General features: G+C 47.7%; 1 protein-coding gene across 2 annotated transcripts in view; it reads left to right on the forward strand.

Moving 5' to 3' along the window:
• The first annotated feature begins 2,638 nt into the window (after positions 1-2,638).
• Positions 2,639-16,354, forward strand: part of LOC143997750 (tumor necrosis factor receptor superfamily member 16-like) — a 43,743-nt gene continuing 30,027 nt past the window's right edge. For both annotated transcript variants that reach the window (XM_077493541.1, XM_077493542.1), the window contains exon 1: positions 2,639-2,921. In XM_077493541.1, the coding sequence (XP_077349667.1) occupies positions 2,871-2,921 (51 nt within the window). In that variant the 5' untranslated portion in view covers positions 2,639-2,870. The remainder of the gene's footprint in view (positions 2,922-16,354) is intronic.

Here is a 16,354-nt window from a genome sequence, read left to right on the forward strand (position 1 = left end):
ACGGTCCTAGGAGTAGCGATTGAGGACTATAGATCACTCGATCATGCTGAGCGCTATAAATTGCCCCTTCTATATGGTCCTAGGAGTAGCGGTCAATGACTATGAATTGCTCAATCACGTTGATGCCTATGAATCCCCCCTTTGATATGGTCCTAGGGCTACGTTTGATGGCACAGTGGCAGCATTTGATGGGTACAGTGGCAGCTTTGATGGGCACAGTGGCTGCATTTGATGGCACAGTGGCTGCGGTTGGTGGCACAGTGGCTGTGTTTGATGGCACAGTGGCAGCATTTGATGGGCACAGTGGCAGCGTTCGATGGCACAGTGGCAGCGTTTGATGGGCACAATGGCTGTGTTTGATGGCACAGTGGCTATGTTTGATGGCACAGTGGCAGCGTTTGATGGCACAGTGGCAGCGTTTGATGGGCACACTAGCTGCGTTTGATGGCACAGTGGCTGCGGTTGGTGGCACAGTAGCTGTGTTTGATGGCACAGTGGCAGTATTTGATGGACACAGTGGCTGCGTTTGATGGGCACAGTGGCTGTGTTTGATGGGCACAGTGGCTACATTTGATGGGCACAGTGGTTGTGTTTGATGGGCACAGTGGCTGCGTTTGATGGGCACAGTGGCTGCGTTTGATGGGCACAGTAGCTACATTTGATGGGCACAGTGGCTGTATTAAATGGGCACATTGGCTACATTTTATGGGCACGGTGGCAGCTTTGATGGGCACAGAGGCAGCTTTGATGGGCACAGTGGCTGCATTTGATGGCACAGTGGCTGCGGTTGGTGGCACAGTGGCAGTATTTGATGGACACAGTGGCTGCGTTTGATGGGCACAGTGGCTACATTTGATGGGCACAGTGGCTGTATTTGATGGGCACGTTAGCTACATTTTATGGGCACAGTGGCTGCGTTTGATGGGCACAGTGGCTGTATTGATGGGCACGTTGGCTACATTTTATGGGCACAGTGGCTGCGTTTGATGGGAACAATGGCTACATTTGATGGGCATAGTGGCTACATTTGATGGGCACAGTGGCTGTATTTGATGGGCATGTTAGCTACATTTTATGGGCACAGTGGCTGCGTTTGATGGGAACAATGGCTACATTTGATGGGCATAGTGGCTGCGTTTGATGGGCACAGTGGCTGTGTTTAATGGGAACAGTGGCTGCGTTTGATGGGAACAATGTCTACATTTGATGGGCATAGTGGCTACATTTGATGGGCATAGTGGCTGCGTTTGATGGGCACAGTGGCTGTGTTTAATGGGCACAGTGACTGTAATTGATGGGGTTTTTTTTCCAGTTTGTTTGGAACCCGCCCAGCCGCCACTGCCTAGGAGTAACTGACGATGACTACAAATCGCTCAATCACATTGATCTCTATGAATCCCCACTTTGATATGGTCCTACGAATAACAGTCGATGACTACAAATCGCTCAATCACATCACTAAATCGCTATAAATCACCCCATTAATAAGGTCCTGGGGAGTAGCGATCGATCACTACAAATCACTCAATCAAGGTGATTACTATAAATTGCCCATTTGAAGTGGTACAAGGAGTAACGGTCGATGGCTATAAATCGTTCAATCATGACACTTTTAAAAAGAAATGGCCCCCTAAAGCCCCATACACACTATTAGATTTTCTGCAGATTTTTGTCTTCAGGTTTACCAAAACCATGTAGCGCGAGGGCCTGCTGGATTGCATAGAAGTTGAGACTCTAATGCCCCATACACAAGGTCGAAAATTCTGATGGAAAAAGTCCGATCAGATTATGTTGTCGGAAAATCCGATCGTGTGTGGGCTCTATCGGACTTTCCGGCTGAAAAAGTGTGTATGGGGTGTAAGAAGTGAAATACACGCACTGCATGTCGATGAATTGCGCACTTTTGAAGCACACACACTGCGATTTCCAGCAGCAGTGATCTGCAAACGATTGGCTGTATCTGGAATCGGCAAATGTGTGCGAATAGCTCCGTACGAGTCGATGACAGGCTGCTGGCGGCCACAGCTTTTTGCGGCGGTTCGCACAGCCAGCGACTACCTGCGGCGATCGCGTGGCGCGATGCACACAAAGCAATCGCGAGCGATTAATCGCTGCTACTCATGTATGTCACCCCATAGGGGGACAGTTGCTCCAAAAGCGCAAAATTTTATTCCAATCGATGATGCCACGATAATAAAAAGCGACGATAAATGGTCCTTCTAATAATATATTGCACTCAAAGCATCAGATTTGCAGGAAGTTGGGCGAGGGATGTCGGGAAGGTCGGGGAGGCCTACAGACATGTCTGCAGATGGAACGCTCACTATAAGCGGCTCCTGTGAGCCCAAGAGCTGGCAATCTGCTGCCGATCAGAGGCTCTCAGACAGATGGAGAGATGACCTTCCTCCCAGACAGACAGCAGAAAGTCTCCCACCCCTTGTCTGATCTGCAGAGACAATAGACTGAGGATGACCTGGGGCAGGTTCAGCAGTGGAGGGGTTAAGACGTCAGTCAGGAAAGGGTTAAGTCTCCATTGTCTCCTCTCCTGCTCTCCCCCCCCCCCCCCCTTCCTCCAATCACCATCCTACAAACTCCCTCCCCCCTTCCCTGCCTCACTCCTCTCTTTCATGACTATATGTAAAGGCTGAGCAGTCAGGGGGTGTCCCTCATTCCCAGCCAGGAGCAGAGCTCAGACCCCTCCATCCATCCATCCCTGGAGCTCAATCCCCCCATTAACCCCTGGATTGCCAGCGCTATGTGCAGGGACTGAGCCCACCCTGCACGAGTCTCAGATTGAGGAGCTGCACGAGTTGTGGCCCCCGGATTTGGCCCCCAGCTGTCCTGACTCGGAAGGGAAACCTACAGTCACCATGGGTGTCACGGGGAACTTGGCAACCCTTCTCATCCTGCTGTGCTCTAAGGTGGGTGATTGTCCCTGGCGTGTTACATTGTATCAGATGAGGGTTCCTTTGTGTCTGAGAACTGTTATAGAATTGTCTGCAGCCCTTGTTACATTGTTCCTGGTGTCACTAAATCTCTTGGATTGGACAGACTTGTTACATTGTATCCAATCCTTGTTACATTGTATCCAATCCTTGTTACATTGTATCCAATCCTTGTTACATTGTCCCTGGTGTTACTAAATCTCTTGGATTGGACAGACTTGTTACATTGTATCCAATCCTTGTTACATTGTATCCAATCCTTGTTACATTGTATCCAATCCTTGTTACATTGTATCCAATCCTTGTTACATTGTCCCTGGTGTTACTAAATCTCTTGGATTGAACAGACTTGTTACATTGTATCCAATCCTTGTTGGTTTGATTTTATTTATTTTTATCACGGATGTTCCCATATATTCTGGATTTAGAGAATTCAAACTAGCATGTTACATTGTATCCAGTCCTTGTTAGTTTTTTGTTTCTCTGGGGTCACCAGATCCCCCTGGATAGGAATAACAATATGTTACATTGTATCCAGTCCTTGCTACCTCTATCACTGATGTTCCTAAATATTCTGGATTTCCAGAAGTCAAACTAACTTGTTACATTGTGTTCCTGGTGTCACTAAATCTCTTGGCTTGGGCTCATGTTTTACAGTATAGCCAGTCCTTTTTGTTTTATAGTAGGTGAGACCAGCTTGTTACATTGTATCCAGTCCTTGTTGTTTTTATCACCGATGTTCATACGTTTATTCTGGATTTAGAGAAGTCCAAACTAACTTGTTTCATTACATACAGATTTTTGTTACTTTGTCTTCTTAAATATCCTCCTGGATTATGAAGAAGGGACACCAACCTACTACATTGTTACATTGTACCCAGCCCTTGTTACTGGGTGTCTCTAAAGTCGCAAAATCTTCTGGAATATAGGTAGTGAGACTAATAGTGTTACATTGTATCCAGTCCTCCTTGGTGTCTAAAACTGTTGGCACTATATAAATTAATAATAATTATTATTACATCCTCTGGATTGTAGGTAGACTTATATTGTTACATTGTATCCAGTTCTCCTTACTTGGTGTCTCTAAACCTCCTGGATTACATTAAGTGAAACTAACCTGTTACTTTGTATCCAGCTCTTCTTACTGGGTGTCTCTAATGTCCCTAAATCTTCTGGACTATAGGTGGTGAGACTAATCTTGTTACATTGTATCCAGTCCTTCTTACTTGGTGTCTCTGAAGGCCATAAATCTTCTGGGTTCTATAAAGTGAGACTAACTTGTTACATTGCAATAGTATTACTTGGACCTTAGAAGAAGGGGGGGGGGGACCCCCAAAGCCTTATTAAAACGAAAACTTGTGCATCCTGGACAATACTCAGCTGTGTTACATTGTATCCAAATCTTGTTGCTTTGTGCCCTCAATGCCACTTACATTTCCTGGATTATAAGCAGTCATTGTATCCAGTTCTTAAATTTTTAATTTTATTTATTTTTTTGTCACCAAATCTCATGTATTAACATGTTACATTGTATTCAGTTCTTGTTACTTGGTGTCTCCGGTGTCACCAGATCTTATGGATGATTGGATGTGAGAATAATACTGTAATGATACATTGTATCCAGGTCTTGTTTTATTTTGTGTCTTGGAAGTGGCTACGTCTGCAGAATTATAGGCCGTAACAGCAATTTGTTACATTGTATCTTTTGGCTTATAGGTAGTGATACTAATATTGGTTACATTGTATCCAAATCTTAGTTCTTTTGGATATCATAAACTCTCCTGGATTGTGGAAGTAAAAACTTATTTTTTTTTTTTTTTTTTTACACTGTATCTAGTTCTTGTTTATATTTCACCCCTTCTATCACTGATTCTAATGGATTGAGACTTGCATGTTACATTGTATCCAGTTCTTGTAACTTTGTAGAAGTCACTAAAACTCCATAATTCTAGGAAGTAAAATCAGTTTGTTACATTGTTGTTCCTTTTTTTTTTGGCCCTGTGGTCAGCAAATGTTCTGCCTAATAGGAGGTGCAACTATTATTTTTAGTTGCACCTCCTATTTTCCAGAACGTTGGATGTCGGGGGTTACAATGTAACATTGATTTTTACTTCCTAGGATTTTAAAGACTTGGCAACTTTTACAACACAATGTAACAAGGACTGGATACAATGTAAGGTGTTGTGCCAGCCATACACGGTTTGAATATCGTAAGAATTTTTTTTTATTTTTATTTTTTTTTAGAAAATCATATTTAAGAATTTTTGTACAAATTTCGCACCATTAGTGGGCTGCGGCAACAGACGATTTTCGTGCGGCAATCAAATTTTGAGGAATCGGACATGTTGGAAATTTCTTTAAAAAAACTATTTTCTAATCGATGATGGGCGAATCGTGCGAGAAATGTAATAGGAAAAAAAAAACGTGTGTGTGTGTGTGTGTGCAAGAAAAGATTTATGGAGAGAAAAGATTCCCGGCCACAAAAATTATTTTCTGTAGTAACAGGAGGTGAAATTGAAGGCTTGGTTGGCCGAATTTCGAAAAATCAATGGTGGCGCCATCCGATCACAAAAAAATAAAATTTTGAAAAAAGTTTGAAATTCGACCGTGTGTGTGTATGGACAGCCTAAATCCTACTTTCTTCGATCCAAAGACTTGCTCTTACTTCCTATAATCCAGGGGAGTTGATGACTTCCAAAAAAACAAAATAAATATTTGGATACAATGTAACCAATACGAGTCTCGCTTCCTATAATCCAAATGATACAATGTAGCAAATTGCTCTTCCTATAATTCTGGAGATGTAGCGATGTCCAAGACACAACAAAAACAAACTGGAATAATATTATTTTTGTATCCAGTTCTTGTTACATTGTGTTGTAGAAGTCACTAAAGCTCCAAAATTGTAGGAAGTAAACACAACTTGTTACATTTGTATCTAATTCTTGTTCCTTTGTGTCCCTGATGTCACCAAATTGTTCTAGAATATAGATAATAGGAGGTGCTATAATAATAATTATTGTTGCACCTCCCCATTATCTATATTCTAGAACCTTTTGGTGACATCGGGGCCACAAAGGAACAAGAATTGGATACAAATGTAACAAGTTGAGTTTACTTTCTACAATTTTGGAGCTTTAGTGACTTCTACAACACAAAATGACAAGAACCGTATACAATGTAACGTGTTGGTCTTGCTTCCTAAAAGGAGTTTGCATCAGTGACATAATGGAGAGAACTCGATAGTGTAACAAATGGTTTTTGCTTCCTCTGATCCAGGGGAGTTGGTGATTTCCAACAAAATGACAAGATTAGGATACAATGTAACCAATATTCGTCTCACTCCATATGATGCAAACAAATTGCTCTTCCTATAATTCTGGAGATGTAGTGACTTCCAAGACACAAAAAACAAGAACTAGATACAATATAATAGGACTTCCAAAAAAAAAAAAAAAGAATCTGGATACAATGTAACACACTTGCATTTCTTTTTTCTTATTCATGTTCCATTGTATACTTTTCTTGTTACTTTCTGTTTTTGGAAGTCACTAAATCTCCCGGATTCTAGGAAGTGAGACTAACATGTTTCCAGTCCTTGTTACATGATCGCCCCCACAGTTGTGGTTGTCCTGGTGGAAATGTTACATTGTTTCCATCCATGGCTCCAGGAAATGATTGAGCTGTTCCATGGCTCCTGTGTGTTCTCTGCTAGTTCTTGGCCATCCTTGCCTGACTTGTCTCCAGGAAATGATTGAGCTGTTTCGTGTATCCCGCGTGATCTTCCAGGATCAGAATTCTTCCCTCTGACTTCCTTTTAGGAAGTAATAATTCGGTTTATTGGATGGAATTTCCCTCAGGTTTTTTTTTTTTTTTTTAATTCATGGCATTTTATCTACAGGAAGGTTCCTGATTGTTACGTTGTAGAAGCTCTTTTGTTACATTGTGTTCAGGAATCCACAGATTTGTCTATGGGGGAAGTTGGCGGAATGTTACATTGTATAAGTTATCGCCGCATAATGACCCGACCTTTCCAAGTTGTCTGATTCAGCCAGCCTCAAGTTTAAGAGGCACTACAAGTCCCAGCCAAGTGGAGTAGGAGTTGTAGTTCCACACCAGCTGGAGCTGTGTGCATAGATCCTCCAACCCTTCCATCTAGACCAGGCATGTCAGACTGCTGTCTGTAGCCTACAGGGGGGGCCCCTAAACTCCATAGTTGTGGCCCTCAGTCAGCTCAGGAATTTAAATTGAATGGTGGGGTGTCCTGAACGTGTTGCAGCCCGCCCATAATTGTGTTGCATCATCTCTAAAGCCCCATACACACTATCAGTTTTTCTGTTTGAGTTTTTCCTTCAGATTTACCAAAAACATATAATATGAGGTCACACCTTAGGAGTTTCAATTTGTATGCAATCAGCCCGGCCCTTCTACTACATGGTTTTGGTAAATCTGAAAGGAAAAAAATCAGCAGAATATCTGTTAGTGTGTATGAGCCATTAGGAGAACATTGTCCAAGTTCCAGGGATCGTCTCTACAATCCGATGATCGGAATGTTGGTCTTTGTGTGCTCTAATCTTTTTATAATTGGGTGGTGTGTGTGTGTGTGTGTGTGTGTGTTCCCCTTCTCTGCAGGGCCTGAGCGTCCCCACCTTCTCTGCAGGGCCTGAGCGTCCCCACCTTCTCTGCAGGGCCTGAGCGTCCCCACCTTCTCTGCAGGGCCTGAGCGTCCCCACCCACCTTCTCTGCAGGGCCTGAGCGTCCCCACCCACCTTCTCTGCAGGGCCTGAGCGTCCCCACCCACCTTCTCTGCAGGGCCTGAGCGTCCCCACCCACCTTCTCTGCAGGGCCTGAGCGTCCCCACCCACCTTCTCTGCAGGGCCTGAGCGTCCCCACCCACCTTCTCTGCAGGGCCTGAGCGTCCCCACCCACCTTCTCTGCAGGGCCTGAGCGTCCCCACCCACCTTCTCTGCAGGGCCTGAGCGTCCCCACCCACCTTCTCTGCAGGGCCTGAGCGTCCCCACCCACCTTCTCTGCAGGGCCTGAGCGTCCCCACCCACCTTCTCTGCAGGGCCTGAGCGTCCCCACCCACCTTCTCTGCAGGGCCTGAGCGTCCCCACCCACCTTCTCTGCAGGGCCTGAGCGTCCCCACCCACCTTCTCTGCAGGGCCTGAGCGTCCCCACCCACCTTCTCTGCAGGGCCTGGGCGTTCCCCCCCCCCCCCTTCTCTGCAGGGCCTGGGCGTTCCCCCCCCCCCCCCCCTTCTCTGCAGGGCCTGGGCGTTCCCCCCCCCCCCTTCTCTGCAGGGCCTGGGCGTTTCCCCCCCCCCCTTCTCTGCAGGGCCTGGGCGTTCCCCCCCCCCCCTTCTCTGCAGGGCCTGGGCGTTCCCCCCCCCCCCCTTCTCTGCAGGGCCTGGGCGTTCCCCCCCCCCCTTCTCTGCAGGGCCTGGGCGTTCCCCCCCCCCCCTTCTCTGCAGGGCCTGGGCGTTCCCCCCCCCCCCCTTCTCTGCAGGGCCTGGGCGTTCCCCCCCCCCCTTCTCTGCAGGGCCTGGGCGTTCCCCCCCCCCCTTCTCTGCAGGGCCTGGGCGTTCCCCCCCCCCTTCTCTGCAGGGCCTGGGCGTTCCCCCCCCCCCTTCTCTGCAGGGCCTGGGCGTTCCCCCCCCCCCCCCCTTCTCTGCAGGGCCTGGGCGTTCCCCCCCCCCCCCCTTCTCTGCAGGGCCTGGGCGTTCCCCCCCCCCCCCCTTCTCTGCAGGGCCTGGGCGTTCCCCCCCCCCCCCCCTTCTCTGCAGGGCCTGGGCGTTCCCCCCCCCCCCCTTCTCTGCAGGGCCTGGGCGTTCCCCCCCCCCCCCCCTTCTCTGCAGGGCCTGGGCGTTCCCCCCCCCCCCCCCTTCTCTGCAGGGCCTGGGCGTTCCCCCCCCCCCCACCCACCTTCTCTGCAGGGCCTGAGCGTCCCCACCCACCTTCTCTGCAGGGCCTGAGCGTCCCCACCCACCTTCTCTGCAGGGCCTGAGCGTCCCCACCCACCTTCTCTGCAGGGCCTGAGCGTCCCCACCCACCTTCTCTGCAGGGCCTGAGCGTCCCCACCCACCTTCTCTGCAGGGCCTGGGCGTCCCCACCCACCTTCTCTGCAGGGCCTGGGCGTCCCCACCCACCTTCTCTGCAGGGCCTGGGCGTTCCCCCCCCCCCCCCTTCTCTGCAGGGCCTGGGCGTTCCCCCCCCCCCCCTTCTCTGCAGGGCCTGGGCGTTCCCCCCCCCCCCCCCCTTCTCTGCAGGGCCTGGGCGTTCCCCCCCCCCCCCCTTCTCTGCAGGGCCTGGGCGTTCCCCCCCCCCCCCCCTTCTCTGCAGGGCCTGGGCGTTCCCCCCCCCCCCCTTCTCTGCAGGGCCTGGGCGTTCCCCCCCCCCCCTTCTCTGCAGGGCCTGGGCGTTCCCCCCCCCCCCCCTTCTCTGCAGGGCCTGGGCGTTCCCCCCCCCCCCCTTCTCTGCAGGGCCTGGGCGTTCCCCCCCCCCCCCCCTTCTCTGCAGGGCCTGGGCATTTCTGAGCTTTGGAGGCTACTGCTGTTGAGGCACTACAGGTCCCAGTATGCCAGTAGGGCATATGTTTCCTGACAGCTGGGGTGTACAGTTTGGCCCGGCCTGCTTAGGGGCCTGACGCTTAAATGCATGGCTGCCCCTGTTCACATATGGGCGCTGACAGGCAAATTGCTCTTTGCAATGAGGGAAATCGGATGATAAATGTGTCTGTCAGGCAGTGTAAGTGCTCTCCAGCCCCTGGGAGCACCAAGAAACCATAATCTGCACCTCCGAACATGCATGGAAAATAAATATGCATGGCCACAATTCAGGCAATTTGAAAATTTTGAACTAGTGACCCCAAAATCAAAGAAGATGAGAAATCTTACTGTTTTACAGTGGAACAGGAATAGTAGGGAAGTCTAATATTGGGGAAACCTGTTATGGTAACCACTGTTGGGTGGTTTTCCCTTACTTCCTGTTCTGTCACTGGGGACAGGAAGTGCAGGGAAAAGTCGGTGATGGGGAGACAGGCAGCAGTAAAACACTACCCAAGGTCCTAACTACCCACTGCATTCAATGTGAGAAGCTTTAGACTGGAGTTTCATTTGAGAAGGAATGACCCAATCCACCCTCCATCAGCACAGCCGCGCTGAGACTGAGGACAGTTCTCTGTCTCAGCTCTTTTCCACCCCATGCAGGATGGAGAGAGGAGGAAGCCGAATCCTCCAACAGCAGCTATTGGCCACTGCTCCTTCTGACAGGCGTGACACTGCAGTCCTTCCCTTCAGTAAGGGGTGGGATGAATGGCCGGGGGGGCATGCTCAGGTCCTGGAGAGGGGGGGGGGCCCCCTTGTGAAAAGAAGGGGAGCCCCCCAACACAGCACCAAGGGCAGGTGCCTGCTCGGGGGGGGGGGGGGGGGGCCCTCTTTTAGTCCCTGCCCTGGTGGCATGTACAGCCCATTAATTTCAGTGGGTTGCAGTGGCAGCTGGTGCTAAATATTTCGGGGGTGGCAAACTAACACCAACCAACCCCTCCCCCCAGGCGGGAAGGCAGCATTTGCTGCAAGCAACCACCCCTGTGGGAAACAAACAGCAGAAAGGAAAAGCGGAGATCGCTGCAAGAACACCGAAGACCCCCCCCAGATTTAAACAGACGAGAAGGCGGAGAGCAAACTTTAACATTAGAAGGCGGGGATTGAAGCCCCCGGGCCGTTCTCTTGCCCGGGCTGAACAGGGAGTCAGTCCTGAGACACGATTGGGAGTTCTATGACTCTGTGGGCAATTGTGTCTCAGGAGCTTCTTCCTGATTGGGTGAGTGGAGAATCTGGAAGACAATGGCAAATATTTGCTAATGTCACACAAGTGGGTGGGCTCGGGGTGCAGTGCTCTGGCTCTAATCATGTGCTTAAAAGAACAAAAAAAAACAACTCATTGGAATCCATGTGTCTGATGCCCTGCATGTAGATTAGGGGGTGGCACCCCTGCGTCCTGTATGGACAGGCCGCCACTGGTGGGTTGTCCTTACGTATGAGAAATGGTTAAAGAAGTCTCCGAGAAATCTTTCTGCGCTGAAACGCGTAGGAATGTGGCACCACTCCTCCTCTAGGTGTGTGTGGTTGTGCCATTAAGAATTAATGTAAAAGGGCAGTGTGTTCCTGTATGATCCTGGGGTCTTACTGGGTAAGGGACCATTCACATCAGAAACTGCAAGCCGACTGAGTTTATTTTCATGCACATTTGCATGCATTTGACTGTTTTTATGCATGTTTACAGGCAATTGATGTGCGAGCAAAAATGCAGCGACCATTACTTTTTTATTTATTTACATTTTTACACTTTTTTTTAATTTTTATTTGTTAGGGTATGTACTATGCTCATAGGCAGTGGTGGCACTCGAATGCCTGTGTTCTGAGTACCGGCCGGGAGCTCTTGAAGCTTCCAGCTTGGAGCGGTGCTATAAGCCCTTTGTGAAGACGGTGTGCACCAATTATGTCCTGAGAAGAGCCGAGTGTGCCGTGTTTCTGATCTTTGTTGCGTGATGGCAGGAAAACGTCCCAAGTGCTCCATTCAGTTTGCTCCATTCGATTTTTATTTCTGTTAAATTTATACTTATTATTTTTTATTTTTTTCCTTTTGAAATGGATTGCTAGGCTGACCACACGCTATACAATCTGATTGTACGCGCTCCTTTATCTACCATCAACTATATTGTCTGAGATCCTTCCCAACTGTATATTACTAGAATGAATAATTTAGGTTTTGCCAGTTTTCACCCATAGACATCATCCCATCTGACCAATCGGATGGCAGTCTGGTGTAAACGGACCAATGGTCTGTTTACAGCCAACCGCCCATAGAGGGGAGCGGGCTGTGTCTCTGCATAAACGGAGCAGACATGGACCAGTCTTTTGCCCGCTCAGCGGGGAATGGGGGATCAGTAAACTGACTCCACCCCATGTGGAAGGGGCCTAAGCCTCCGTGCACACTGGAGCTCAAAACTGCCATTTTTGGGAGTTTGGGCGTGGTGTGTGGGTTTTTATTTTTATTTTTTTATTTTTTTTAACGACCCATAAACTCCCCTCTGTTATCCTATGTGTCCATGGGATGTTTTTGGATGTTTATCAGCAGTGGAGTATATGGGCTGTTTTCTGAACGCCATAAAATCCCATTCAGGAGTCATTTTTCTGACCACGGAAAACTCCAAAGGCTCATAAATTCTGATAAACGTGGCTCACCAGCATTTTTTTTTTTGTCAATGGATAAAAAACAAATGCGGATTAACCAGGGCCAGATTAAGAGCATCACGGGCCTGGTCCTGAGGATTTTGAAGGGCTGTTTTTATGGTTAATAAATAAAATTAAATGCAAACATTTTTTATTAAAACAAATTAGGTATTTTAAACAAACTGCTCATTTACACTGTATGTGCAAGAAAGCCAGTGTGAATGAGCCCAAATGATATACTTAAAAAAAAAAAAGAAAAAAAAATATTTGTTGCAATCTTTTATTGTTTACATTCTTATTTTTGTTTTTATTTCATTTTGTTACAATTTAACTTTTTTTTTTCCAACAATGCTTTTTTTGGTAAAGGGCAGTGGATGGTGTCAGTAGGGCAGTTTTTTTTTTTTTTTTTTTAATATTTTTATTTCATTTTTAAATAATTTTTTTTACAATTTTTTTTCAAAATGCATTTGGGGCTGGGTTTTTGGCAGTGGACGGCATCAGTAGGGCAATGGCAGTGCAGTCAATCCAACCCTGCTGGGCCTATATTAAGGTAGGGGCTTGGAGCTGCAGCTCCAATAGCCCCTACGTTAATCTGGCCCTGGGATTAACGATATTTCAAAAAACATTGAAAGACTCCCTGCAAAGCTACTGCCGTTTTTATAACGTTATTTTAAGGTGTGTGTGTGTGTGCGCAGCCTCAGGCTCCAGGCACACTGGATTTTGATCTATTGAAAGAAAAAAAGTTAAATGCTGGTGAGCCACATTTTTGAGCGTTTAACATTTGTGTGTGTGTGTGTATATATGTTTAAAAAAAAAAAAAGGCATTTTTGTGGTGGTCGGGAAAAACGGCGCTTGAGCGCGTTTTTTTTTCTTTGCTGTTCAGACAACAACCCATAAACTCCACTGCTGATAAACGTCAATAGAGACATAGGATAACGTAGAGGGGAATTTATCAGCTGTTTAAAAAAATAAAAAATAAAAGCCCAAACTTCCAAAAAACAGCCCTTTGTGCATGGAGCCCAAGGCAGTATAAGAAATGCACATGCCGTGCCACACATTTCCATGTGTTGCATGCAGTGCCAGGACAAGGTAATCCAGCGCCCAGGGCGAAGATGGCAAATCAGGGTGCCCTTTTTTTTTTTTTTTTTTTTTTTTATTGGGTGCCCCCTTTACATCAGACATTTTCCCTTCTCCATCGCCCCCCTATGATCTGGGAAATCAGTACTGTATGCATGACTTTCCTCTCTCCGGTCATGGAACAAGTCACCTGATGGGAAGAGGCAAACGGTCTGCCCTCGTTCCTCTGCAGTGCGGTGCTGAGACTGAGGACAGTTCTTTGTCTCGGCTCTTTTCTGCCCCATGCATGCTGGAGGAAGGAGAAAGTCGAATCCTCCCTCCAGCAGTAGCTATCGGCCACTGCTCCTTCTGACAGGAGTGACACTGCAGTAAGGACTGGGTCAGGAGCGGCCAACTTGGCAGCGCATCCCTTCAACAAAGTACCCGGGGCAGGTGCCTGCCCGCAGTCCTGGCCCTGGTTGCATATAGAACAGGACATTCATTACAGTGGGTTGTCCTACACATGAGAAGCTCAAAAGTAGTCTGCAACCCTTTTGAGAAAGCTTGCTGCGCTGGAACGCGTAGTGCTGTGGCACCGTGCGTCTAGGCGCGTGTGCTCCCAGATGTGTGCTTGTGCCAATAAGAATGAATGTCTCTGCAAAAGGGCGGTGTTGTGGAAAAGCGCACGATTTTGGTCACGTTCGCACAAATGTGAAAGGTAGACTATATCTCAAGGATTGTAGAACGTGAGACTACCGTGTCACATTGTATCCAGTCCTTGTTGCATGATGTCCTTGTGTCTGTCTGGCTGTTCACTCACCTCCTGTCTGGTAAAACTGTTGTCACTGCCACAGGAAGTGAGGGGAAATCCCTCTAACGGAGCCCAAAGATGAAAGTATAAAAACTCCACAGGGCTTCTAATTTTCCCCCCAATCTAATAATATCTAAGTAAAAAAATATCTTTTTGGATTGATATACTTGCTCTTGCCTGGTTGGGAACACAAATCTCTGTAAATTCAGTGAGCATTTGCAGAGCTCAAACCAATAAACTCGCTCAGAGCTTAGTAAATGCCAACCGAAGCCGCTCTATTCCTGCAAAGCTCCACCGGCCCAGATATCCGTATCCATACCGCCAGACAGGAGGAATGAGATTACGGGGGATTCCAGAAAACCGTTCCAAGCTGGCTGAAAGATTTTCAATCTAATTTGAGACTAGACCAGGCTTTCTCAACATTTTTAACCCTAGAGGAACCCCAACATTTTTTTAAAGTCTCGAGGAACCCTTGCTAAAACCAATTCATCAGGGGTCAATAGAACAATGACCCTTATACTCCAGAATGCCACCCTTAGCCCTTGCACACCCGGTCAGAGATTCCGACAACCAAATCCGACGGATTTTGTCTGAAACTGTTGCATACACACGGTCGGACAAAGTTGTTGGAAAATCCGACGTGATGACGTTATTTCGTTACGACGGGACTACGTTCAGGCTAGTAGCCAATAGCTTTGGTGTAGGAATTTGATCTGAGCATGCGTGGCACTTTGTCCGATCGGAATTCCCTCGACATGATCGGAGTATGTCCAATCGGAGCATTTTGTTGGAAAATTTTACCAACAAGTTGGTAAACTTGGTCCGTCGGATACTCTGACGGAAACAGTCCGATGCAGACCCCACACAGTCGGAATATCCGACCGTGTGTACAAGGGCTTAGACAGCTAAACATATATTTTGTGTCCTGCTGCTGGCTTTGCTAAGTGATGCTGAACCTTGAACAATGTAGGCACCATCAAAGGTAGTTCATTAGCCAAAGCTAAAGGAACTCCTAGCAACCTCTGGAGGAACCCCAGGGTTCCACGGAACCTTGGTTGAGAATGGCTGGACTAGACAGTCCCTTTGGGGTTGGCCACCACAGTCAACACTATTATACATGTATATAGCTCTGACATATACCACAGTGCTGTACAGAGAACACTGAGCCAGTCATATCAGTCTCTGTACCAGAGGAGCTTACACTCTATTGTCCAACCCTCCCCCCCCAGTCATAATTATTCATATAGCTCTGACATATACCGCACTGGTGTACAGAGAACACTGAGCGAGTCGCATCAGTCTCTGTACCAGGAGAGCTTACACTCTATATCCTATAAAAGTCCTGTGTAGAGGACTTCCCTCTGGTCGGGATGACGCCATGGCAGATGGCGGTGAGCCAAGTCTTGGTCTTGTATAAACTTGTCGGTCTGATTATTAATATTCTCGCTGTGATGTTGAAGAGCGGCGCTGAGTGATGTCACTCTCGGGAATCTCTTTGATTAGTCAGCTCAGACAGAATAAAAGAGCCGACCGACTCATAGGAGATATGAAGCCATCCTTAACCCTCTCTTCTCATGGGGAGGACTCCGTCCTGATGGCCAACATCAATATAATACCAATCACTAAAATCTCATACAAGCTTTGGCCTGTCTGTGGCATGTTCAGCATTTTGTAAATCTTCCTCAGAAGTCCCTGGCGATCCTGCAATGAAGGTATTCCATAATGGTTGAGGTTGAAAAAAGACACAAGTCCATCAAGTCCAACCTATGTGTGTGATTATATCAATTCAGGCACTTCCTGTTATAGGGTGACAACACTTCTTTTTTTTTTTTTTTTTTTTTTTTTTTTTTTTTCTGTCCCTCAATAGTGCCGGTGATCTGCCGTATAGTGTCCGGCCCGTACTGTGCATATGCAGTACGGTGCAGACGAAGCTTCGGAAAATCTCCGAAGCTGAACGGCGCCTGCGCCGTGAGTGGAGGTGGTAGCCCCACCATCCAAGCGGACATAGGGTTGTGAATATTAGAGGGTCGCTCGCCACGCTTCGGGCTCGGCCTCGCTGCGCTCTGCTCTTTTTTTACTCCTACTCAACGTCCACTTGGATAGTGGGGATAGAACCTGGACTCACGGCGCAGGCGCCGTTCATCCTCTGCAATTTTTGGAATGTGTGTTGCTGTGTACTGCGCATGCGCAATATGCAGAGGACACTATCGGATGGAGGACGTTATATGACAAGACACCGTTCCTGTGTAGTCACCCTTGTGGTCTATTCCTCTCATGCACCATACTGGCATTGACCATTGGATGGAAAGT

The sequence above is a fragment of the Lithobates pipiens genome, unplaced genomic scaffold (assembly GCF_037356315.1).
Source record: "Lithobates pipiens isolate NorthernLeopardFrog02 unplaced genomic scaffold, aLitPip1_a1.2 Scaffold_19, whole genome shotgun sequence".
In the NCBI taxonomy this organism is placed as follows: Eukaryota; Metazoa; Chordata; class Amphibia; order Anura; family Ranidae; genus Lithobates; species Lithobates pipiens.